General features: G+C 38.4%; 1 protein-coding gene across 3 annotated transcripts in view; it reads left to right on the top strand.

Moving 5' to 3' along the window:
- Positions 1-25,956, top strand: part of DPY19L3 (dpy-19 like C-mannosyltransferase 3) — an 82,028-nt gene that overhangs the window by 32,188 nt on the left and 23,884 nt on the right. For all 3 annotated transcript variants that reach the window (XM_030820256.1, XM_030820255.1, XM_003275049.3), the window contains exons 5-12: positions 609-730; positions 1,360-1,505; positions 3,261-3,384; positions 3,926-4,060; positions 17,023-17,154; positions 18,827-18,928; positions 22,002-22,075; positions 22,253-22,411. In XM_030820256.1, coding sequence (XP_030676116.1) covers positions 609-730; positions 1,360-1,505; positions 3,261-3,384; positions 3,926-4,060; positions 17,023-17,154; positions 18,827-18,928; positions 22,002-22,075; positions 22,253-22,411 — 994 coding nt within the window. The remainder of the gene's footprint in view (positions 1-608; positions 731-1,359; positions 1,506-3,260; positions 3,385-3,925; positions 4,061-17,022; positions 17,155-18,826; positions 18,929-22,001; positions 22,076-22,252; positions 22,412-25,956) is intronic.

Here is a 25,956-nt window from a genome sequence, read left to right as displayed (position 1 = left end):
GCAGGTCGAGTTCTCCTTCATCCTTCTCATGATGTGTCTGCTGTGAGGGAGCTGCAGCTCTACTCTGCCCCCAACATCTGCACATTCAAGCCCTATTTGGAACGTGCCAGTGTCATGGCAGAGGGCAAGAGCAAGAGCTGGTAGAAACATGCCTTGTCTTCTAAAGCCTCTGATCAGCTGTGGCTTACATCCACTCACATGCCACTGGTTAGAGCACGTGGCCAAAGCCATTCTGGGGATTGGAGAAGGAAGGCCATGTATACTCTCCCAAAGGAGATACTGCAGGTTGCATGGCAGGAGGGCAGGGTGGAGAAATGTGAAATCCTCTTGCCCACATTTCTAGAGAAGGACCTTGTGGTGGTGGTGGTGGTTTCATTCCAGTTACAAAAGTTTTAATTTACCTATGTTTATGTAAATGTTTAAATGATGTCCATTGAATATGTGGTAAGCTCTTTGAGGGCAGGAGTATGGTTTTTTTGCTTACTCTTATATCCCCAATGCCTACCACAGTCTCTAGCACATACTAAACAATCTGTGCATAGTTTTGAATGAATGAATAATTATGAGTGTAATTATTTTCTTCCTGACTTTTCACATATCAATCTTAGGTTTTCATGGCCTAATATATGATAATAAAACTGAATCTATGAAGACAATTAATCTCCTTCAGCGAATGAATATTTACCAAGAGGTTTTTCTCAGTATTTTATATAGAGTTCTACCCATACAGGTATGTTATGTTTTGTGATACTGAATTATTAATATCAGATGAAAGTCAAAGTCTGCCATTTTGAGCTGAAAGTTGTCACATCTGTCTTTCTGATCTTCAGCTGGTTTAGTAGAAAATCAGCAATACCATATTCTTTTTCCATGTATATTGTGAACTTTATAAGATACTGCTTTTTATTTACGTAAGATACAAGGTTTTTGTACATAGATGCTTCCTGGCTTATGTATGTATGTGGTCTAGAAGCTAATAAATATTTTCATTTGCTCTCTGTAATCAGGAGTGATTACACATTCACTCCTGATGGATCTTTGAGAGAAAAAATTTGTAAAGTCAGCAAATCACAATGACCACTTCTCATGTGAATGACGTATCATCGGACAAAGTTAGGTATAAAACTTTCTAGAGTAAAGAGTGAAGCCAGACCTCTCACGGACTTCCTTCCCGTCTCTTCTCGGTGGCGGGAAGAAAGGCTGCCCGAACGCTTCTCTAATAGATGAAAGGGGTGTGGGCTTGCTGCTTGGAATTAGGGGCAAGCTCCTGCATATTCTGTTCCTACTGTCATGTTTTAAATGGCACTGAGGAGGGTTGGGGCTCACCTGACAAACATGTTTTATTGTTCCCTTTTACAGAAATATTTAGAGCCGGTTTATTTTTATATTTACACCTTATTTGGGCTCCAGGCGATCTATGTCACAGCTCTCTACATAACCAGCTGGCTACTCAGTGGTACGTGGCTGTCAGGACTGTTGGCAGCTTTCTGGTATGTCACAAATAGGTGAGTTGGAGTCAGTAGTCTTCTTTTCTTTCCAAAATGTAAGTAAAAATGAAGTCACTTCATTTCCAGCTCAGAGAAGTTTCTTCTGCCACATTTGTTTGGTTGGGAGCAGTTTCTCTTTGGTTTGCCTGGTGGCTTACTCAATTTTTCTTATTTAGTTAGGGAAAAAGTGCTACTTACATGTAATTCCAGCTGAGGAACAGAGAGCGTTGAATTGCATATCAAGAAAATCATTCATAATAATCCCAAACCTATTATCTGTTTGCTGTGTGATCAAGATTTCTCCAGCCGCATACGTCATCTCTTAAAGGGTTTTTTTAAATTGGCAAATAATAATTGTACATATTCATGGGCTACATAGTGATATTTCAATGCATATAAAGTGTATAGTGATCAGATCAAGGTAATTAGCATATCAGTCATTAAAAAGTTTTTGGGGTTTTTTTGCTCTTTTTTAAAGCCAATGAAGATTTTTTAAAATTTTATTTATTTAGGGGTTGTTTTTATTTTTTGTAGAGACAGGATCTCCCTATGTTGCCCAGGCTGGTCTTGAACTCCTGGCTTCAAGCAGTCCTCCCACCTTGGCCTCCCAAAGTATTGAGATTACAGGCATGAGCTACTGTGCCTTGCCTAAAAAGTTTTAATTATATCTTCACTATCAACCTTAATAGGGTTGTGTATGGCTCTCAGTTAGTAGAGCTTAAAGATGTACAAATGCAAGGGCGTTTTTGCCTTATTTAATATCTACTATTATAAGCAGTAGAGCCTTATGAAATCACATTTTAAAAAAACATATTCAAGATCATTAAATCATTGCCTGACCTACAGTGGCAACACCAGTATTCAATAGGAGTCTTAAAACTTGAACGTGAGTTCTAATACAGGTTTTATTTTGTAAGTCTAAGCAAATTACATGTTATGACAGTCCTGTTGGGGGTTTACTGTATGCCAAGCACTTTACAATATGCGTTATATGTATTCTTCTAAGAACCCTATAGAGTAGATATTATTATTATCCCCATTTTAGAAATGATAAAATTGAGGCTTAAAAGGTTACATTTTGTATATAGATATACAGACATCTATATATATTTCTTTTATATAGAGATATATGTAGATATGGATACATCGTTTGATACATTGTTTCATATATATATATCTATATATTTTATAGAGGGATATATGTAGATGTAGGTACCTTGTTTGATATGTAGATGCACACGTGTATTATGTGTTACATATGTGTATCATTTATTGAATGCCTAGTATGTGTGGGGATGGTGTACAAAGATGAAAAATCTTACCCATACTTGCCCTCTTGGGATTCATGTTCTAGAGAGACAGGAAGTTTTTTAAAAAATACTGTCAATGACATATTCAAGACTCAAGTGTAAAAAACACCAAAGAAATACAGAGAGAGGGAAAATGTATATTGCCTCTTGACACTAATAAAGTGAGGGAGAAATAAAAGTAAGGGTTTGGCATGATACATTTGTGAGTTTAGGAGTAAGGCTAACCTGGGCTTGAACCCTAGGTGCTAAGGGCATACCCATGGACAGAGCACTTAAATGTTCTCTATGCCAATTTTATGTTACAGGGATGATGATGATGATGATGATGATAAGGACAATTATTGAGAACCAGTGGCCAGAATCTTAAGTATACTTGTCCTTAATACATCTTTCACTGAGGAAGTCTTTGAGGAAATTATTGTAAAAGCTATCACTTTGGCCATTTGTGTTTTCTTTTGTGCAGAATAGATACCACAAGAGTTGAGTTTACCATCCCACTGAGGGAGAACTGGGCGCTGCCATTCTTTGCAATTCAGATAGCAGCAATTACATATTTCCTGAGACCAAACTTACAGCCTCTTTCTGAAGTAAGTGTTTATAAAATTTCATATATTTTAATCCCCCAATTTTATATATGAAGCTTCAAAAAATGTGATGTGCTTAGTATCCCAGTGCATGTGAATAGTTCTTATTCCATGACCAATTTTTAAACTTGAGTTAAATTAAGTTTTCTTTTCCTGAGCTTTTTCCTACTTTGCAAAGAAAATGTTTTCATTTTTGATGTTAAAAATGTACTCTACATAATCTACCCTTAAATAGTTGCAGCAAACCCACACACAATTTCTGCAAAACTGTCAGAATTTTTAAGCCCTTGCTCTTGAGATGTGATTTGGTGCATTATCGCCTCCATAATAGTGTGGAATACACACACCGTCTGTGAATATTTATATGCAAAGTGTCACTTTATGATAGTTAGAGCTTAAATAACAAATGCAAGGGTTTTCAGAGCAACAGTTTATGGTTTTTCTGTTTGGTTTATAGAGATACTGGCTGCTCTTGAGAAAACTTGTCTGCAAAGTTTTTTATTACTAGAGACATGTAAATTATACAAAGGTTTTCTTTTTACAGAGGCTGACACTTCTTGCCATTTTCATATCAACTTTTCTCTTTAGTCTGACATGGCAATTTAATCAATTTATGATGCTGATGCAAGCATTAGTGCTGTTCACACTGGACTCCCTGGACATGCTGCCAGCAGTGAAGGTGAGCTTTGCTTTCTTTTCTCACTTGAGATTTTGGCCATTTAGTGTTTTTATATCATAGAATGAGGTGAAAATATGCAAGTACTTATGGATAAAATTGAAGCTGTTTCTTAGATCTGCTGTAAATTTGCTGTGGCCAATTGAAACTGAGTAATTTATGAAGCCTAGTTTGACCTTCTTTACTTTTATTCTGCTTATTTTAAGTTAAAAAATGGAATGGATTTATTTTGGGGCATAAATGCCTAGGTCAATTGTTATTTATAGAGATGACTTAAATTTTAAAATATAAGATAGCTCTTTTAAAATGTCTTACTGTGTACTGCCACTTTTAAAAAAGAATTCAGTAGGTATATAACAGCTTTTTTGTAGTACTTTATAAAATTTTCATAGTCACATTTAACTAATATGGGATGTGAATCCCTGTTGACTGGCTGAAAGTCACATGTGAAATAAATAAACCAGTATCTCTCTGCTAGTGTCTGCTGCTGTCATTTAATCACATTTTTTCGTGTGCAAAAATATGATTTTATGTATTGTATACAGTTTTAAGATGGCTTATAGTTACTATTCTAAATTAGTAGTAACTTAAATATTTCCCAAGTATAATAAAATACTTTCTCCAGATCTAAGGCGGCAGCGTAGCCCAAGGATTTGCACTCATTTATTCCATATCAAGGGAGATCCAATAAGCTTCCATAGCTGACTGAGTCTGAATTAAGAAACATAAAAGCCTACCAAGAAATACACATTGCCTGTCTACTGAGACACTGTAATACGATGGGCACTACAGAAAATGCCAGTATGTGTAATTCATTGTCATAGCCACAGTTTGCCTTTTAGCTTGGGAAACAAAGATTACAGACAATAAGAACAAGCAGACAAATGATAGCTGCTAATTAGCTATACTAATATATCTAAAAGAAGAAAAGTTATTTTTAGGCAGAGAAGTGTTTACAGAAGTAAGAAGCTAGAACTAGACCACCTGGATGACAAATGAGGGCAGAATTTGGGTGGGATGTCAGGGGTGGGGGCAGAATAGGAAGGTAGAATAGAGCAAGAGCAGGTAGATAGGACAAAGTTTGTATATGTATATAAAATGTTTAGTGTTTCTGCAGGTGTGCCAGTGGCCACTCCTACACTGCTGGTAACCTGTACACTCCTGTAATCTTTCTTTAGTGTAGTTTCACAGTAGGTATCAAAAGCCTAAAAATGCATTTGCCTTTTCACCAACATTTCTACCCCTATAAGTTTGTCCTAAGTAAATAATCTGCCATGTTCATTTTAGTTGTATTGTAATAAGAAAAAGCTGGGCAGAAAAGATAAAAAGAAATAAAAAACTGGAAATGACTTAAGCCAATAGCAATAGGATATACTTAAATAAATGATGGCATATCTGTGCAATCAAATATTATATAACCATTAGTTCCCCCATATTTTTTTTGAAAAAGCAAAACATACACAACATTTTAAAATAATATAGCTAATTTATTTTATATTTAGTTCTAAACTTTGTTCAACTTTTACATTTGAAACTGTGTTGGTATTAGAAGTAGTTTTAAATATCAGACTTTAAGGAGGAACATTATTACAATGAAAGGATCCTGAGTTATAAAACTAAATTGCGCTATCAGCTCTGAAAATAACTGGCTCTTTTAGCTTAAGCAACTAGAAACTATTTAACTTAGTTTCTTCATAAATTAGAATCACTTCTCTCTAACCATGTCAAATGGGAAAGAGTTGGAATAATTGGTATAGAAAAAGGTGATACAAATTCAGAGCTCAGTGTGGTGACAAGAAGCAGTACCTTCTACAGTACATTTTGTCATCTTTTCATGAATGATGAAACTTACCAGCAAAAGCTTAAGTTTCCACTCAGAAATGTGAACAGAGTAAAACAGAACAGCAAGCATATTATAAAGTGTATACTTTTGCTTAATTAAAGGCTAAAATATGGAGGTTAATAAAGTTTTCTTAATCTATTGTGGAAATAGACGCATTCATGATACATGCTTAAGAGATCGTGTTAAGTACCCTATAGGGTTCCAGACAAGAGGGAGTAGAGACATTTCTCCCTGTTCCTCCCCAAAGTACATTGAAAAACCTTAGACAGTATATGTATATAACAAACATAAGAGGAATTTGAGAGGTAGAGAGAAGCAGACTGCCTGGGGACCTTGAGACCAGAGGGAAAATTTGACAGCAAGTTTCTTGGGTTTTCTTTTTGCCCCATATATCCTTGACTGGGTGCTGGAGAAGTCAGAAACCTGGAAATAACAATGGACTCAAACAAACAAAAAGCCTCCTCCCTCTAGCAAAAGGACCAGAAGAGGGGAAGCCTAACAAGACAGAAAACTTTCAAACGTTAACTGCCTTATTCTAGCCAAATGCTACAGAAAAAAAACCACAGCCCCACTCCCACCTCCATCAGTAAAGTTCAGTGGGAAGCCTAGATTCTTGCCCTCACCTAGCTGTCACTAGGCATGCCTCGCTTCCTGCCAGAGCTATGTGAGAGAAGTCTAGTGGGGAACCAGAACTTTCACCATCTCCCAGAGACATCTGTGAAGGCCACTTGGGAAACTTGGACTTCAACTCTCACTTAGTGGTAATGAGACATCCTGTCCCCTCTCTCTCAGGATGGTGTCAGAGAAGGCCAACAGGGAGGTTGAGACTCTAACCACCACCCAGATGTAATAAGCCTTTCTCTGTCTACTGCCCTACCCCATGCTGTCGGTGCAGGCCATGTAAGGAGCAGTGGTGACGCACCTCTATCTCTCCCAGCCAGCATGTGTCAGCAGGGACCTGTAGAGAGCCTGAACTTTCACCTTCACCCAGCAATAAGGAAGTACACCTTCCACTGACCCCTAGATGTCAATGGAGGGCAAGTGGGCACCTTGGACTTCCATTTCCGTCTGGAAGTACTGAGGCAGCACCCTTCTTTCCCCGTTAGCATAGCCTTGGCATAGTTTGAATGTTTTTGTGATCCCCCACCAAATTTATATGTTGAAACCAAAACCCCCAAGGTGATCGTATTAGGAGGTAGGGCCTTTTAGGAGGTGATTAGTGCCATTATAAAACAGGCACAAGGGAGCTGTTTCACCCCTTTCACCATGTGAGGAGGACACAGCCAGAAAGTGCCATCAGTGAACCAGGAAACAAGCCCTCACCAGCCACTGAATCTGCCAGTTCCTTGACCTTGGACTTCCCAGCCTCCAGAACTATGAGAAGTAACTTTTTTGTTGTTTATAAGCTACCCAGATTACAGTATTTTGTTAGATAGCAGCCTAAATGGACCAAGACACATGGTGTCACAGGAGGCCTGCTAACATGGCAGATTTAAATAAGATCCAGGGTCCCATAATGTAATAGGATACAGTTAAAAATCACTTCTTAGGCCGGGCGCAGTGGCTCATGCCTGTAATCCCAGCACTTTGGGAGGCCGAGGCGGGCAGATATTTGAAGTCAGTTTGAGATCAGCCCGGGCAACATGGTGAAACCCCGTCTCTACTAAAAATACAAAAATGAACTGGCTGTGGTGGCGTGTGCCTGTAATCGCAGCTATTCAGGAGGCTGACGCAGGAGAATAGCTTGAGCGAGCCAAGATGGGGCCACTGCATTCCAGCCTGGGCAACAGAGCAAGACTCTGTCTCAAAAAAAAGAAAAAGAAAGAAAAAATTCTTATATTAAGAATTAGGAAAATCTCTCTTGAGTGAAAAGAGACAATAGATGCTAACACTGAGATACACAGAAATTAGAATTATCTTACAAGGAATTTAAGGCAGCCATCATAAAAAAAAAGCTTCATTGAGCAAAATTACAAACACACTTGAAACAAATGCAAATACAAACTCTAAGCAAAGAAGTAGAAGATACAAAGAAGAAGCAAGTGGAAATTTTAGAAGAGAAAAATTCCAATAATCAAAGTTTATAACTCAGTGGATGGACTCAACAGCAAAATGAAGTAGTCAGAGGAAAGAATCAGTGAACTTGAAGATAGAACAATTTAGAAATTACCTAATCTGAACAACAAGAAAAAATAGAATGAAACAAAAATGAACAGAGCCTCAAGGACCTGTGAGACTATAATGAAAAGTCTAACATTCAGGTAATCAGAAACCCAGAAGAAGACAAGAAAAGAGTTTACTGACGCTGAAAAAAGTATGCAAAGAAATACTTTTGGAAAAAATAGTTGAAATTTCCTCAAATTTGGAAAAAGCTATAAACCTTCAGAATCAACAAGCTGAACTAATATCAAACAGGATAAATCCAAATAGAGACACACTAAGACACATTATAATCAAACTTCTGGAGACTAAAGATAAATTTTAAAAAATTGAAAATAGTCAGAAAAATACTGTACCTATAGGGGAAAACCAATTTAATTGACAGTGAATTCCTCATCAAAACCCATGGAGGGGCTGGGCGCAGTGACTCACGCCTGTAATCCCAGCACTTTCGGAGGCTGAGGCGGGTGGATTGCTTGAGCCCAGGAGTTTGAGACCAGTCTGGGCAACATGATGAAGCCCCATCTCTATAAATAATAATAAAATGATTAGCCAGGCATGATAGCACATGCCTGAGGTCTAAGATACTTGAGAGGCTGAAGTGGGAGAAATTGAGGCTTCAGTGAACTGTAATTGCACCACTGCATTCTAACCTGGGCAACAGAGCAAGACCCAGTCTCAAAAAAAAAAAAAAAAAAACCATGGAGGCCAAAAGGAAGTGGCATAGTATTTTCAGATGCAGAAAAAAAGAACCGTCAAGGCTGGGCACAGTGGCTCACGCCTGTAATCCCAGTACTTTGGGAGGCCGAGGCAGACGGATCACGAGATCAGGAGATCGAGACCATCCTGGCTAACATGGTGAAACCCTGTCTCTACTAAAAATACAAAAAATTAGCCAGGCATGGTGGCAGGCGCCTGTAGTCCCAGCTACTTGGTAGGCTGAGGCAGGAGAATGGCATGAACCTGGGAGGTGGAGCTTGCAGTGAGTCTAGATCGTGCCACTGCACTCTAGTCTGGGCGACAGAGCGAGACTTCGTCTCAAAAAAAAAAAACGAAAAGAACCATCAGCCTACACTCCTATACCTAGTTAAAATGTCCTTCAGGAATGAAAGGGAAATCAAAACATTCTCAATTAAGGAAACTAATATTGCCAGCAGTCCTACCATAAGAGAATGGCTAAAGGAAGTTGTTGAAACAGAAAGGAAATGAGAAGGAATTTAAGAGCATCAGAAAAGAAGACAAGGCAATGAAAAAAGTAAAAATGTGAATAAATATAACAGAATTTTCTTATTCTCTTGAGTTTCTAAATTATGTTTGAGGCTGGGCGTGGTGGCTCACAGCTATAATCCCAGCACTTTGGGAGGACGAGGTAGGCGAATCACCTGAGGTCAGGAGTTTGAGACCAGCCTGGCCAACATGGCGAAACCCCATCTCTACTAAAAATACAAAAATTAGCCAGGTGTGGTGATGGGTGCCTGTAATCCCTGCTACTCAGGAGAATTGCTTGAGAACTCCCAGGCTGGAGAATTGCTTGAACCTAGGAGGCGGAGGTTGCAGTGAGCCGAGATTGTGCCATTGCCCTCCAGCCTGGGAGACGAGCGAAACTTCATCTCAAAAAAAAAAAAAATTATATTTGATGGCTGAAGCAAAAATTATAACACTGTCTTATGTGGTTATCTATATGTAAAAGAAATACTTAAAACAATATAAATGGGAAGGGTAATGAGACTTAAATGGAGGTTAGGGTTCTATGCCTCACTCAAACAGTCAAAATGTCCATACCTCTAGTCTGTAAGAAGTTATTAATGCATAATGTAATAGCCAGAATAACCACTTTAAAAAGCTATACGAAGCAGTACATGAAAAAACAGTACACATAAATAAAAATGAAATTCTAAAAATGTTCAGATAACCTACAGGAAGGCAGGAAGAAGAAAGCAAGAATTAGAAACAAGCAAACAAAAAAGAATAAAAGAGCAGATTTAAGACTAAAATAGCAATAATTATATTAAAGGTAAATGATCTAAATATACTAATTAAAGAGATGGCAGGGTGGATTTAAAAAGCATGACCCAGCTGTTGTCTAAAACACACTTCAAACACAACAATATAGATAAATTGAAAGTAAAAGGATGGAAAAAGATACAACATGCAAGTATTAATCAAAAGAAAGGAATAGCTGTGTTAATATCAGAGAAAGTAGATATCAGAGCAAAGAAAATTACTAGGGACAGAACAGAACATTATATAATGATAAAAGGTTCAATGTACCGAGAAGACATAGCAATCTTAAGTGTACCTGCACCAAACCACAGTACTGCAACATGTGTGAAGCAAAAACTGACAACTGAAAGGAGAAATAGAAAAATTCACAATTGCAGTTTGAGACTTCAGCACCTCTCTCTGGACAATTGATAGAACACCAAACAGAAAATCATCAGAGATATAGAACCCAACAACACCTTCAACTGACAGAATCTAATAATCATTTATAGAAACTCCACCCAGTAACAGCAGAATACTCATTCTTTTCAAGCATTCACAGAATACTTACCAACATAGACTATCTCCCGAGCCATAAAACAACAACAAACATAAAAGAATTAAGATTATAGAGAATATAATCTCTGACTACAATGGATTCAAATTTGAAAACAATACAGAAAGATAACAGGAAATGTTTCAATACTTGGGAATTAAGCTCACTATTACATCTATAGTAGTAATAGCCAGAATAACCACTTTAAAAATATATAAAGATATACACTAAAAAAGAGTCTAAGAGGAACCTTGGACAGCATTGAACTCAACGAAAATGAAAGTGAAGCATATTTAAATTTGTGGGACACATCCAAAGCAGTATTAAGAAGAAAATGTGTAGCACTGAAATGCTTATATTAAAAAAGGCAGAGGCCGGGCATGGTGGCTCACGCTTGTAATCCCAGCACTTTGGGAGGCTGAGGCGGGCGGATCACGAGGTCAGGAGATCGAGACCACGGTGAAACCCCGTCTCTACTAAAAATACGAAAAATTAGCCGGGCGTGGTGGCGGGCGCCTGTAGTCCCAGCTACTCGGAGAGGCTGAGGCAGGAGAATGGCGTGAACCCGGGAGGTGGAGCTTGCAGTGAGCTGAGACCGCGCCACTGCACTCCAGCCTGGGTGACAGAGCGAGACTCTGTCCAAAAATAAAAATAAAAAAGACAGAAAGTCTGAAATCAGTCATCCAAGCTCTCACCTTAAAAAAGGGAGCAAAATAAATTCAAGCCAGGAGAAGAAAATAATAAAGAGCAGAAATCAATGCTATTGAAAACATGAATAGTAGAATTAATTAAAAAGAGCTAGCTTGGTCGGGCACAGTGGCTCATGCCTATAATCCCAGCACTTTGGGAGGCTGAGGCAGGTGGATCACCTGAGGTCAGGAGTTTGAGACCAGTCTGGGCAACATGGTGAAACCCTGTCTCTACTAAAAATAGAAAAATTAGCTGAGCGTGGTGGTGGGTACCTGTAATCCCAGCTACTTGGGAGGCTGAGCAGGAGAATCACTTGAATCCAGTAGGCGAAGGTTGCAGTGAGCTGAGACTGCACCATTGCACCCCAGCCTGGGCTCTCATTGAGTGAAACTCCATCTCATTCATTCATAGATAGATAGATAGATAGATAGATAGATAGATAGATAGATAGATAGAGCTGGCTCTTTGAAAGATTAGTAAAATTGCGAACCTTCTCCATAATTGCCTTGGAACATTAAAAACTTTTCAATCTTAACAGAATTCCAAAGTTCTGATCTCAGGAAGAGTAGCAGGTGAATGGGTGTTGAGTGCTTAATGGATAGAATTCACATTGAGTGATAGATACACGAAAAGCCCAGACTTCATCAGTATATGCTATATACATGTAACGAAACCATACTTATATCCCTTAAATTTACACAAATAAAATGTATAAAACAAAGTTTTGAGCCTCTGTGGAACTATTTATATGGTAGCCAGTATAGCATAGTGGTTAAGAACACAGACTCTACAACCAGGCTGCCTAAGTTTGAATAAGTCATATGTGGGTCATATGGAACAATGCTTGCTATTTTATTAATGTTAAACAGATACTGTGGTTATTATGAATGGTGATGAGGAGCATGAACACGATCCATTGAAGACAACTAGTTACTCTACACAGAAAGGATATACAGTTGACCCTTGAACAACACAGGGGCTACTGGTGCCAATGTCTCCCCCCAGCAGTTGAAAATCTGCACACAATTTTTGACTCCCCAAAAACTCAATCACTAGTAGCCTACTGTTGACCAGAAGCCTTACCAATAACATAGTTGATTAACACATATTTTGTATGTGATGCATTATGTACTATATTCTTACAATAAAGTAAGCTAGAGAAAGGGAAATGTTAATTAAATCCAAAGGAAGAGAAAATATACTTACTGTTTATTAAGTGGAAGTGGATCATCACAAAGGTCTTTATCCTCATCGTCTTCACATTGAGTAGGCCGAGGAGGAGGTACAGGAGGGGTTGGTCTTGCTGTCTCAAGAGTAGCAGAGGCAGAAGAAAATCTATGTATAATTGGACTTGTGGTGTTCAGGGGTCAACTGTATTCTTGCTGCCTTGTTTCTATACTGTACTGTACTAATAGAACCGGGAAAGAATATCCAGTATACCACTGATAATCCAGGACTTCCTAATACACAGTACTGCTCAGTTTTACATTTGGCTGTTCATCAGCAATTTTTCTTTTGAATGTATATAAAACTATACATAATCTTGTTGTTACAGAAACTGCCCCTTTTTCTAGAAATAGGCTTACTTGATATAAAACGAACTGTAAACATCAAAAAACACCCACAAATAAAGGCAAACAGAAAGATGTTTTTGGAAAAAAAGCATTTGTAAATGAGTCAGTATCCTTAAAGAGTTCCTACAAATCCATGAGAAAACCATTTATAAACCAATGAGAAAAGGGAACAAAGGACACAAACACTTCCTAGAAAGAAGAGCATCAAAAAGAGTCAAATGCATAGGTACAAATGTAACACAAAGTGACAACTTGTGCTTTACAAAACACCACAAAGCACTGTTGAAAGTTTTAAACGCCTGGATTGGAAAGATAATGCATGTTCTTGGATTGGAAGACTTACTGTTGTTAAGATGGCAGTGCTCCCCAAATGGATGTACAGATTCAACACATTCCCTCTCAGAATCCCAGGAGGAGTTTTTGCAGAAATTGACAAGCTAATCCTGAAATTCATATGGAAATTCAGGGGACCCAGAATAGCTAAAACAATCTTGAAAAAGAAGAGTAAAGTTGGAAGACTCACACTTTCCAATTACAAAACTTACTACAAAGCTATAGTAATCAGGACAGTGTGATACTAGCAGAAGGATTGACATAAACCCATGGAATAGAATTGAGAGAGATAAACCCTCACAAGAAATGGTCAATTAATTTTCAACAAAGGTGTGAAGATAACTAAATGGAGAATTAATGGTGTTTTCAACAAATGGTGCAGGAATAACTGATATCGACATGCAAAAGAATGAAGTTGAGCCCCTTCCTCTCACTGTACACACTAACTCAAAGTGAATCACAGACCTAGGTGTAAGAGCTAAAACCAAAACTTTTAGAAGAAAACCTAGTAATAACTCTTCCTGACCTTGGAGTAGCACAAACCTTAGATACAATACCAAAAGCACAAGTGACTTTTACAAAAGCAGATTAATTGGACTTCATTAAAATTAAAACTGTTGTACTCAAAAGTGTGCTTATTAAGAAAGTAAAAAGACAACCCGTAGAACGAGAGAATATTTGCAATCATATATCTCATCAGGAACTTCCAGAATATATGAAGAACTCTTATAACTCTGTCAATGATAAAATAGCAAAGGATTTGGGTAGATATTTCTCCAGGTAAGATACATAAATGTCCAATAAACACATGAAAAGATGCTCAGCATCATTAGCTATCAGAGAAATGCAAATGAAAACCACAAGCAGATACCACTTTACACCCACTTGGATGGCTAAAATTAAAAAACAGAGACAAATGTCACAGATGTGGAGAAATTAGAACTCTCATACATTGATGATGATGGGATTATAAGATGGTGTAGTCACTTTGAAAAACAGCATTTCCTCAGCATTTCTTGATTTTAAATATAGAGTTACCATATGATTTAGCAATCCCACTCCTAGATACATACCCAAGAGAAATGAAAACATATCCATGCAAAAATGTTTGTATATGAATGTTCATAGCAGTGTGATTCATAGCTACAAAGTGGAAACCACCCAAATGCCCATATCCCTTCCATAAACAATGTAGTCCAGCCATGCAATAAATAGTGTTCAGCAATAAAAAAGAATGTTGATACATGGTGCAACATGGATGAAACTTGAGAACACCATGCTGAGTAAGAGAAGACAGCCAAAAAAGACTGCACTTTATTCCATTTCTGTGAAATGTCCAGAATATGCAAATCTGTAGAGAACCGTACATCAGTGGTTGCCGGGGCTGGGGGTAGGGGATGATGGAGAGTGATGGCTAGTGGATATGGGTTTCTTTCGAAGTGATGAGAATGTCATAAAATTAGACTGAGGTGAGAGTTGCACAACTCTGTGAATATACCAAAAATCATGAAATGTACACTTTAAATGGGTGAATTTGATGGTATATGAATTATATCAACTAATAAAACTGCTAAGAAGGAAAAACTCTTCCTTCTCTAACCAGTAATTGCACTCAGGAATCTATCCCTAAGGAAATGTTTTTATTCATCCATTCCTCCAATGTTTATTAAGTGCCACTCTTCTAGTGTGTATTTTTAAGGTACTGGGGATACAGCAGTGAACAAAATACGTAACTAATCAGATAAATCGATTAGGAATTCTGAGAATCAGACCTGAAAAAATTTTTTAAAGAGATGTTCACAATGTTAATAAAAAGCCAGAAACACCTAAATGGTCCAGTGGCAAACTAATTATGGCATATGGTGGAATGTTACATAATACATTTAAAATTTAAGTTTTCACAGAATAGTCACTGATGTGAGAAAATGATATGGTAGGATGTAAAGGATGTACAATCCTGTATATGAAATGCTATATACTGCTGTGAAATCAATATTATTTCTTTAGGTAATGGTGCTGGATTTTGACTCGAGCCCACCTATGGATTGCTATTTCTTTTTTGTGTTTTTCTGAAGTGTCTAACTCTCCTAGAGTAAGATACATTATCTTCATGATCCTAAAGATCATCAGCATCCATTTCCTTGAGTTCCCATTGACACTAAGCAAAAGCACTGAACTGCTGCAAGCCTCGCTTTTCAATGCTTCTATCAATAGGTTTGTTTCCCTTGAGGTTAAGAGAACAAAACCATGGGGAAAATCGGATTTGCTGCTAAATAAAATTGGTATTTTTCACTTGTCAGAATGAGTATGGCATTGTCTAATTTGAAAGAGAAGAAGAAAACTAACAGAATAAGTGTCCACTCTTTATTAGGGACTGCCTTTTTTTCTTTGTGGCATGTTTCATGTATTCAAGTTAGTTGTGTTTTGCTTCTTTTGGTATCAACCTATCAACAAGTTTCATTACGTCAAGAGTTAATCCTTAGTGCTCATTATGTGCCAGGCATTTCCTGCCCACCCACCCCTCCCCGCTTTTTTTAGAGACCAGGTCTTGCTCTGTTGCCCAGACTGGAGTGGAGTGGAGCGCTCATAGCTTACTGCAGCCTCAACCTCCTGGACTCAAGCGATCCTCCCACCTCAGCCTCCTGAGTAACTGGGACTACAGGCTTGCACCACTACACCTGGCTAGTGTTTTATTTTTATAGAGACACGGTCTCGCTATGTTGCCCAGGCTGGTCTTGAACTGGGCTCAAGCGATCCTCCTGTCCCAACTTCCCAAGGTGTTGGGATTACAGGATCAGCCACCGTGCTTGGCCACCAGGCATTTTCATCCATTACCACATCTGGTTCTTCTGTGAGACCCTGCATCAACGCTGAGGAAGGTATCATCATCTCTTGTTCACGATGAACCATTTAGGTCATATAGCTGGTTTGCACCAGAATTGGAACTGCAGTACAGGTGCTGTTGGTGCCAGAGCTGATGTCATTGCCCACTGTACTGTGCTGCCTTCTGTGAAGCTGTGAGGTCAAAGAGGACAAGGTCATGCAGCAGGAGGGGTTTGCAGTCTAATCAGGGGATCTGGGCACACACTTACACAGACAAAGCAAGGAATGATACAGTCCTAAAGTATAGAGTATGGAAAACTAGGAAATAACACAGTAAAGCACTTATTGTAACTGAAGTCATTGAAAAGAAAACTGAAGATTATAAATGGCCCTTGCCAATTCCCAGGAATAAATACATTTATGCTGTTGTTTACTTCCTCTACTTCATATCATCCCTCTTTACTTCGCTTTTAATTAATGTTAGAAGATTTCTGTTATTAAAAGGTAAATAAACAGTTGGTATGTGTATGATTTAGTTTCCTTTTTTAGACTGTGTTTCTTTTTTTGGAGTCTCACTGTGTCGCCCAGGCTGGAGTGTAGTGGCGCATTCTCGGCTCACTGCAGCCTCTGCCTCCCGGGTTCAAGCGATTCTCCTGTCTCAGCCTCCAAAGTAGCTGGGATCACAGGCACGAGCCACCACGCCTGGCTAATTTTTTTTTTTTTTTTTTTTTTTTTTGTATTTTTAATAGAGATGGGGTTTCACCATGTTGGCCAGGCTGGTCGTGAACTCCTGACCTCAGGTGATCCCACCCGCCTCGGCCTCCCAGAGTGCTGAGATTACAGATGTGAGCCACCGCGCCCAGCATAGATTGTGTTTCTTGAATCTACGTGTGTTTTCTGCGTTATTTGTAAGCTGAGGTGTATCCACCTCATGACCAACATGTCAACATGTGATGATCTCTTGGTAAAATGTTTGTACTCATCTAATCTTTGGTTCTTGCAGGCCACATGGCTGTATGGAATACAGATAACAAGTTTACTCCTGGTCTGCATTCTTCAGTTTTTTAATTCCATGATTCTTGGATCGCTGCTCATCAGTTTTAACCTTTCAGTATTCATTGCAAGAAAACTTCAGGTACGTCTTTTTTTTGTCCTTTATCAAAGTAAACTTTTTTTTAATTGTGTGGTTTATTGAACCTTATTTTCATACAGCATACGAAGGGAAATTTACGACCTGATTTGCACTAAAAAGCGCACGTGGCATTGTGTGCTTTTTCTTGTGCATGTGGTAGCATTTCTGTTTCAAGCTTTCTGAGGTCATCCTTTTGTTTTGAAAGTTATTTCTTAGATAATTGGAACCTTAACTTCAATGTGGGGACCAGCCAAAGATGCTTGGTTGAATGCCACTGATTTAAAGTTGAAGTAAAAGAGAAAAGTTATTAATTTTTATGTGTGTAAACTCAGGAGCGAGAAGAGTCTCGTGCTTGTGTTGGGAGCATGTTCATCACAGTCCTTCACGTTGGTGGATACCCTGTTGTTATTTGATGTAGTAATGCTACTGTTTTCCCCATCCTTCCATACCGTACTAGTTATTTTTAGGTGAATTAAAATTAACCGTTTTGAGAATTTTGAGAATCCAAATAAATAACTTTAGAAATAATGGGATATTTCCTAGGGTATTGTCAAATCATGTTTGAAAACAATGACTTGCTCTTTTAGCTTTATTTATATAATTAAATTTCTTATATTTACATAAGATATGAGTAATTTGTTTTTGCCTAAAATTATAACTTCCTGTTTCACATATGCTAGAAACTTCTGTGTCAAGAAGCCATTTTGTTTTCCACTTTGAGAAGAAGAAATCATTTTTCTTATTAGTCTTTTGAGTGAGAATTGTTATGGACAAAGGCTTTTAGTTGACTGTCAAAAACAACAGTTCACAGTCATCCTTTTAACCTTAATTATAAATAAATATTACTCATATTTGAACTGTTAAGATATTATTATATTTAACAATGTATAAAATTATCTGAAGATTACGAGAAAACTATTATATGTCAAAAGGCACAATGTACTTCTTTTTACACCCATAGGTCTTTTACATAATTGAGTTGTAACTATGCCTGTGATGTAGGAATTAATGGATAAAAGATGTAACAGGGCCGGGCATGGTGGCTCACACCTGTAATCCTAGCACTTTGGGAGGCCGAGGCGGGCAGATCACGAGGTCAGGAGGTTGAGACCATCCTGGCTAACATGGTGAAACCCCGTCTCTACTAATAATACAAAAACTTTGCTGGGCGTTGTGGCAGGCGCCTGTAGTCCCAGCTACTCGGAGGCTGAGGCAGGAGAATGGCATGAACCCAGGAGGCGGAGCTTGCAGTGAGCCGAGATTGCTCTGCTGCCCTCCAGCCTGGGCAACAGAGTGAGACTCCGTCTCAAAAGAAAAAGAAAAAAAAAAAAAAAGATGTAACAGTTTGTTCAGTCAGCGTATCCTGAGTACCTTCCAAATGGCAGACCCCAATCCTCCAGTTGCTAAGGTCTTAAAAAATAATTAGGAAAAAAAAGACTGGGACACATTTCCTCATCTTATGAAGCTCATTATTAAGTGATTCATTTACTACTAGAAAATCACAAATATTAAGACAGTGTAACCTCATGAAAATGAGTAGGTTGTATTTTCCACATATATTTTCCCTTTATGTTGTATGAGCCAGTGTTTTTAAATCCTTAAGTAAGCTCATCTTCAGTGTTCATGAAGTTATATTAAAATTTAAGAATTAAAACGTAACTCTTTTAATTTCTAGAAAAATCTGAAAACTGGAAGCTTCCTTAATAGGCTTGGGAAACTTTTGTTACATTTATTCATGGTTTTATGTTTGACGCTTTTTCTCAACAACATAATTAAGGTAAGTTAATAAAATGACATTTAATGTATTTTTAATTAACTTACGGCATTGGAGATAATTTTTGAAACTTTCTTTTTCTTTTTTAATAAACTAATTTTTTTAGAGACAGGGTCTTGCCGTTTCCCAGGCTGGCCTTGAACACCTGGTCTCAAATGGCCCTCCCACCTTAGCCTCCCAAGTTGCTGGGACTACAAGTGTGCACCACCACACCTGACTTCTTTGAAACTTTTAATTTTAAATAAATTCTTGCTTTATAAAGTGTATTAACATAACTCAAGAGTTACCAGTTTTACTTCAAACAGGCTCAGTTTTAACTTTGTCTTAGTAACAAGGATTATTTTGTTGATTTTAGTCATTAATTTCTATGTACCCTTATGTCCCACCTTGAACTTACTCACCTTTCGTTAATGAAACTTTTAAAAGCTTAACTTAAAAAGCACTAAACAAATATTTCTCTAAATTTAAAATTTTTATTTTTAGTACCATAATATACACATAGCTTTCTATACTGTGGTACTTAAAAAAAAAAAGACATGATTTTTAATTGAGTTCAGTTAATAAGTAAAGTGGCCTTACCATCTACTTTCTGCTGGAAAGAAGAGTTGAGCTCATTTTTCCCGACATTTAACTGACTTATATGTAACAAGCCTAACAGAACAACTCATTTAGTAAAGTAGGCATCCATTGGTTTTATGTCCAGTAGGTGCTTTGCTAAGATTTTTACAGTGCCCCAGGGGCTCTGCTTAGTTTAACATGCTTTTTAAATGTTTTTATTGGCTTTTTAATTTTTTTTCACAGTAGGCTTTATTAAAGGTATAGTTCTTGGACCTCGATATCCCATTTGTTTTTATGCTAGAGCAAAACTACATTGATCTCTTCGGATACTTTTGCCTGTCCTAGAAGGTTGGTCTCAGGATAAGAGGCATCTGCAAAACAAGCTCCTTCTCCACAAGAGAACTGTTGTCCTTGTTCACATCTGTTGACTATCAAAGAAAAAAAAGATTCTTCACTCAGCCAGTCACTATGTCACTATGTTCTTTTTTTTTTTTTTTTTTTTTGGGGGGGGCAGGGTCTCTCACCCAGACTGGAATGCACTGGTATGATCATGGCTCACTGCAGCCTCGATCTCCTGGGCTTAGGTGATCCTCCCACCTCAGCCTCCTGAGTAGCTGGGACTATGGGTGTATACCACCACACCAGCTAATTTTTGTATTTTTTGTAGAGACAAGGTTTTGCTGTGTTGCCCAGGCTGGTCTTAAACTCCTAGGCTCAAGCAGTCCACCTGCCTTGGCCTCCCAAAGGATTATAGGCGTGAGCCACCATGCCCAGCTGTCAGTATGTTCTTAAACTCCATACAGTCCAGTACTTATCAATAATTTATTTTTAAATTTATAATTTTTTTTTTGCTTTTTTTTATTTTTTTGAGACAGGATCTCACTGTGCCACCCAGGCTGGAGTACAGTGGCACGATCTTGGCTTACGGCAGTCTTGACCTCCTGGGCTCAAGCAATCCTTCCACTTAAGCCTGAGTAGCTGGGACTACAGGTGTGTGCCACCACACCTGGCCAATTTTCACAATTTTTGTAGAGACGGAATCTTCCACATTGCCCAGGCTGGTCTCAAACACCTGGGCTCAAGGTATCCTCCCACTTCAGCCTCCCACAGTGCTAGGATTACAGACATGAGCTGCTGCACTCAGCCAAAAGCTTTTTTTGAGTTTATGAATACCCCATTTATCCTGATGGAATTATTACACACTATATGCCTGTGTCAAAATATCTGATGTACTCCATAAATATATACATCTATATGCCCACAAAAATTAAAAATTAAAAAGCTTATTCAAAGCCAGGTTATGGTGGCTTATGCCTGTAATCCCAGCATTTTGGGAGGCTGAGGTGGGAGGATCGCCTGAGGCTAGGAGTTCAAAACCATCCTGGGAAACAGCAAAACCTAAACTCTACTAAAAAAATTTTTTTCATAAAAAGCTTATTTGAGTGGAGCAGCCAGCATTTCTGGAAGAGTGGCCAAAGATACACAGTTCCTGCATTGGCCCACTCTACACATTCAGTGACTGGTTCTTGGATTAAACCAGTAAAGAGCTGCATCCCTGGACCACCATTTTTTGACTCCCCGAAGAATAACATCTGTTGAATTGCATTTGATGTTTTGCCAGTGACCTACAACAAGAGGAAGTAGAGAAAATTTTCCTTGAAAGTCTTTGCTGTTTTTGCTATACCCATGGGAAAAAATTGTTTTGAGTCTCAGTTCTAGGACTGTTAGCATCTCTTCTGAGCAACTGTTTTGTTTTACTCTTATAAACCTGTGAGTAACATAAATATATTGACCTCCCTGTTTGCGTTTGCTGCTGGAATGCAAAAGACCAGATTTGTGGCTCATCTCTAATGAATATATTGTGTGTACTGAACTCAATTGTGGCTTCATCTTTTTTCCCTATCTTCATTTTTCTTCTAATAAATTTTTTCACCATTTATGTTATTATATATGGATTTTTAAGCCACAAATTTAAAATAGAATTATATGAGTTAAAATTGTAATCACTAATGATGAGCACTCATATTTGTCTGTCCACCCCTTCACTGTTACAACTGTCTTGAATTGTCTTTGAGTGAATAAGTCTTGGATCGATTATATCCACAGACCAAAAGCCCCAAAGCCAGACAGGCCTTGTGGGCGGTGTATCTATTTGAGGTTTCAGATCATCGTCTTGTCAGTTTTCTGGTCTGAAAACTTATGCGCACTATGCCTCAGCCTTCTCCCTCTCCCTGAAACAAAAAAATCTCATCTTTTACCTATTTTGCATATTTAACTTATGTATAAGATGTTTTTTGAATAAAGGATTATGCTAAAAAGGGGAGTGGGGTTTGGAAGGAGTTTGGAAGTCCCTGCTTTGGAATTCCTCAGTTCTGAGAACTACTGTGAACATTTACTGATTTTATACACCCACACGCTCCTGTGAAATTGGACACTGAATATATAAATTCATGGGAAGTTATCAGGAAACCGTGCCTAAAGGACTAATAGCAATTTTTGTTTTCTCTTTCCCTGATAGAAAATTCTTAACCTGAAGTCAGATGAACACATATTTAAATTTCTGAAGGCAAAATTTGGGCTTGGAGCAACAAGGTATAACTGAATTGAAAATCTATGTTTGCTATTTTCTATTAAATCAGCAGGGACTTTAAAACTTAAGTTGTCATTGTGCCTTCAACTATTAATTACAGACTCCCTTTGAGGAAAGATGCGATGTCATTTCTTTGTCTTGTATTGAATTTAATACTTTGCTTTCCATTTGTTCCCTAGGGATTTTGATGCAAATCTCTATCTGTGTGAAGAAGCTTTTGGCCTCCTGCCTTTTAATACATTTGGAAGGCTTTCAGATACTCTGCTTTTTTATGCTTACATATTCGTTCTGTCCATCACAGTGATTGTAGCATTCGTTGTTGCCTTTCATAATCTCAGGTATGGTATATTTCAGAAATCTAATGCTCTCCTTTAATGAACTTGTTCCATTTGCAGAAAAATTGCAAAGTTGAAAGTCAGAATATCAGACACAAGTAATAGTATTCATCTTAAAGGGGGAACATACCTCGTTTAGAGTGGACTACACTCCCAGTAATTAAGAGACAACAGAGTAATGATCAGATCGCATGTGGTCTGCGCTTAAGTCTTGGCCTGCACACTTGCGAACAAAGTGATTCTTGAGCCAGTTACATAACCTTTTGATGTGTCCATTTCCTTATCTTTAGAATGGGAAGACTAAGAGTACTTACTCTACAGGATATTTGAGAAATAAGTAGGCCGGGCGCGGTGGCTCACGCTTGTAATCCCAGCACTTTGGGAGGCCGAGGCGGGCGGATCACGAGGTCAGGAGATCGAGACCATGGTGAAACCCCATCTCTACTAAAAAATACAAAAAATTAGCCGGGCGTGGTGGTGGGCGCCTGTAGTCCCAGCTACTCGGAGAGGCTGAGGCAGGAAAATGGCGTGAACCCGGGAGGCGGAGCTTGCAGTGAGTCGAGATTGCGCCACTGCACTCCAGCCTGGGCGACAGAGTGAGACTCCATCTCAAAAAAAAAAAAACAAAAAACAAAAAAGAGAAATAAGTAAAAACAACATAAAGCACTTAAAATAGTGTCTGGTGCCTCGACTTCGGCAGGTACAAGCCATTGTGAACTGGTTTCATTATCACTGTTGACTCATAAGCTTCTGTTGTGTTTCCATCATTAGCATCCTGTGTTTTTCTCCCTTCCTCCTCTAGCTGCTTTTTTGTATTCTTCTTGAAATGTAAGAGTTAATTAATTATTGCTCCTTTGTTTTCTTGCATCTTGCTTCAGGGCTCATAATGTTGGAGTGGACCATGATTATTAGTATCTACTGAAAGTTTTGAGTAATAACTGCCAATTTTAAAAAACTTAGCATATCTACTAATCTACTGAAAGAAAAAAATTAAGAGTATAAAGGCTTTTTAAAAACTTGTAAGAATATCTACCCGTCAAGCTGCTGGGGGAGTTTTGCATTGACTATTCATGTTAAACTGAAAGAAAATTAAGTGTAAGAAGTTGAAGCTGCTGTCATTTGTGAAAACTTAATGAAGCTCACAAGGAAGCCCTTTTTCTGTAGTTACCTTGCCAATTAATGTGCTGGTGAACTGTGATTCACAGCCACGAGAGAGCTGTCATTAAAATGAGTCCAGAGCAGTTGAGAGGTTTTATGATTATTAAGAATGAAGCAACATTGAACCATGAAAATATTTCATTGACCATAAACTATTTTACTATCTTTGAGAAGTGTTCTTTTTTATACCTAACCCAAGATAAAATTTAGCCCTGTGAAAATAGATGGAAATTATTCTGGACAGTATGATTTAGTATTATTCCAGACATACCAAGTGTCGACAGGACTCTAGACTGCATACAAAGCAGGAAGTTCAGTGGGCCTGCAGTATCTTTGTGAAAATGTCTGCCATTCTCTGTGTGAATCTGTGAGCCATCTCTGGAGGCTGATTGGGTATATGATCATAGATAAAAGATTTTAGAGCATCTTCATCTACCAGATAGGGATATTAGGACTTTATTAGAGGAAAAGCACTACATTAAAGTAATTAAAGAATCATAGTACAGTCATGTGTCACTTAACAAGGGGGATATGTTCTGAGAAATGCATATTAGGCGATTTTATCATTGTGCGACTATCATAGAGTGTACTTACACAAACATAGATAGTATGGCCTACTACACACCTAGGCTATGTGGTATAACCTACTGCATCTAGGCTGCAAACCTGGACAGCAAGTTACTATGTTAAATACTGTAGGCAGTTGTAACACAATGGTATGTATTTGTGTAACTAAATATATCTAAACATAGAATAGGTACAGTAAAAATATAAAGGCCAGGTATGGTGGGCCTGTAATCCCAGTGCTTTGGGAGGTTGAGAAGGATTGCTTAAGGCTAGGAGTTCTAGACCAGCCTGGGCAACATAGCAAGACCCCATCTCTACGAAAAAAAAGAAAAATTAGCCAGGCACGATGGTGCGAACCTATAGTGCTAACAAGTCGGGAGGCTAAGGCGGGAGGATCACTTGAGCCCAGGCGTTTGAGGTTTCAGTGAACTATAACTGCACCGTTGCACTCTACCCTGGGTAATAGAGTGAGACCCTATCTCTATTTTTAAAAAATACTGTATAAAAGATTAAAAATTGTATACCTATATAGGGCAGTTATCATAAATGGAGCTTGCAGGACTGGAAGTTTTTCTGTGTGAGCCTGTGAGTGAATGTGAAGACCTAGGATGTTACCATACACTATTGTAGACTTTATAAACACTGTGCACTTAGGCTACAGTAAATCTATTTAAAAAACAAAGTGATTGTGCTATGACATTATAATGGCTGTGATGTCACTAGGCAATAGGAATTTTTCAGCTCCATTATAATCTTACGAATCCACTGTGGTATGTGCGATCTGTTGTTGGCCAAAGTGTTGTTATGTGGCACATGACTGTGTCTAAATGTGAATTAACTTTTAAATAAGGGCCTTTTGTCAGTGCCAAGTATTTAAAGTATTTCTACCTTTTTAGTACTAGGAAGGATGATACTATGACTTGTTTTGTTTTGTTTTTGAAATGCGTCTCACTCTTGCCTGGGCTGGAGTGCAGTGGTGCAATCTCGGCTCACTGTAACCTCTGCCTTCCGGGTTCAGGCAATTCTCCTGCCTCAGCCTCCTAAGTAGCTGGGATTACAGGCACGCACTACCACCCCTAGCTAATTTTTGTGTTTTTAGTAGAGACAGGGTTTCACCATGTTGGCCAGGCTGGTGTTGAACTCCTGACCTCAAGTGATCCGCCTGCCTCAGCCTGCCAAAGTGTTGGGATGACAGGCATGAGCCACTGCACCCTGCCAGATACTATAACTTTTATGCAGACATCTGCATTAGTGTGAGGGGTACATCTGAAAGGGGCACGGTGTTCTGTGTTCATGGAATTAATCAGTGCCTTCCAGCTTTGCTGTGCTATGGGGGAGGTGCTGCAGACTTCTCTTAGGTATCTAGAGAGGATAAGAGCAGATACTCTCCTTGTCTGTTTTATTTTTATTTACTTTTCACACCTTGCCCTGTTTATGGATATTCTCCTTGTTTGGGGTATCCTTTTTGTACCTATATAGAAACCAGTGTTTGGGTTGTAATATTTACTTTAAAGATTCCAGTGGTGAATTACCAATGCTGAGAACTGCCTTAGAGTATCCTTTTAATTTTCCTATGTATCTATGGTAGGAAAAAAAGGATTTCTGGGAAATAAAAAAGGTCTCTAGTTACATAGAGAAGCATCATATGTGCCCAGTTCTATCGGGTATGTATGAAGGGATCAGTAGACCTTCATGAAAGTTTCATCTTTAATTAGTAGCCTTTACTGTTGTTTTCTTTTCCCCTCAACAACAAATTGTGCAATATCTAAAGTCACTGATCAGTCTTAACATCACTGAAGTGGAGACAGCCAGGCAGTATGTGC

Source organism: Nomascus leucogenys, chromosome 10, assembly GCF_006542625.1.
Source record: "Nomascus leucogenys isolate Asia chromosome 10, Asia_NLE_v1, whole genome shotgun sequence".
In the NCBI taxonomy this organism is placed as follows: domain Eukaryota; kingdom Metazoa; phylum Chordata; class Mammalia; order Primates; family Hylobatidae; genus Nomascus; species Nomascus leucogenys.
The sequence above is the reverse complement of the archived record's forward strand: the minus strand, read 5'-3'. Positions and strand labels throughout refer to the sequence as shown.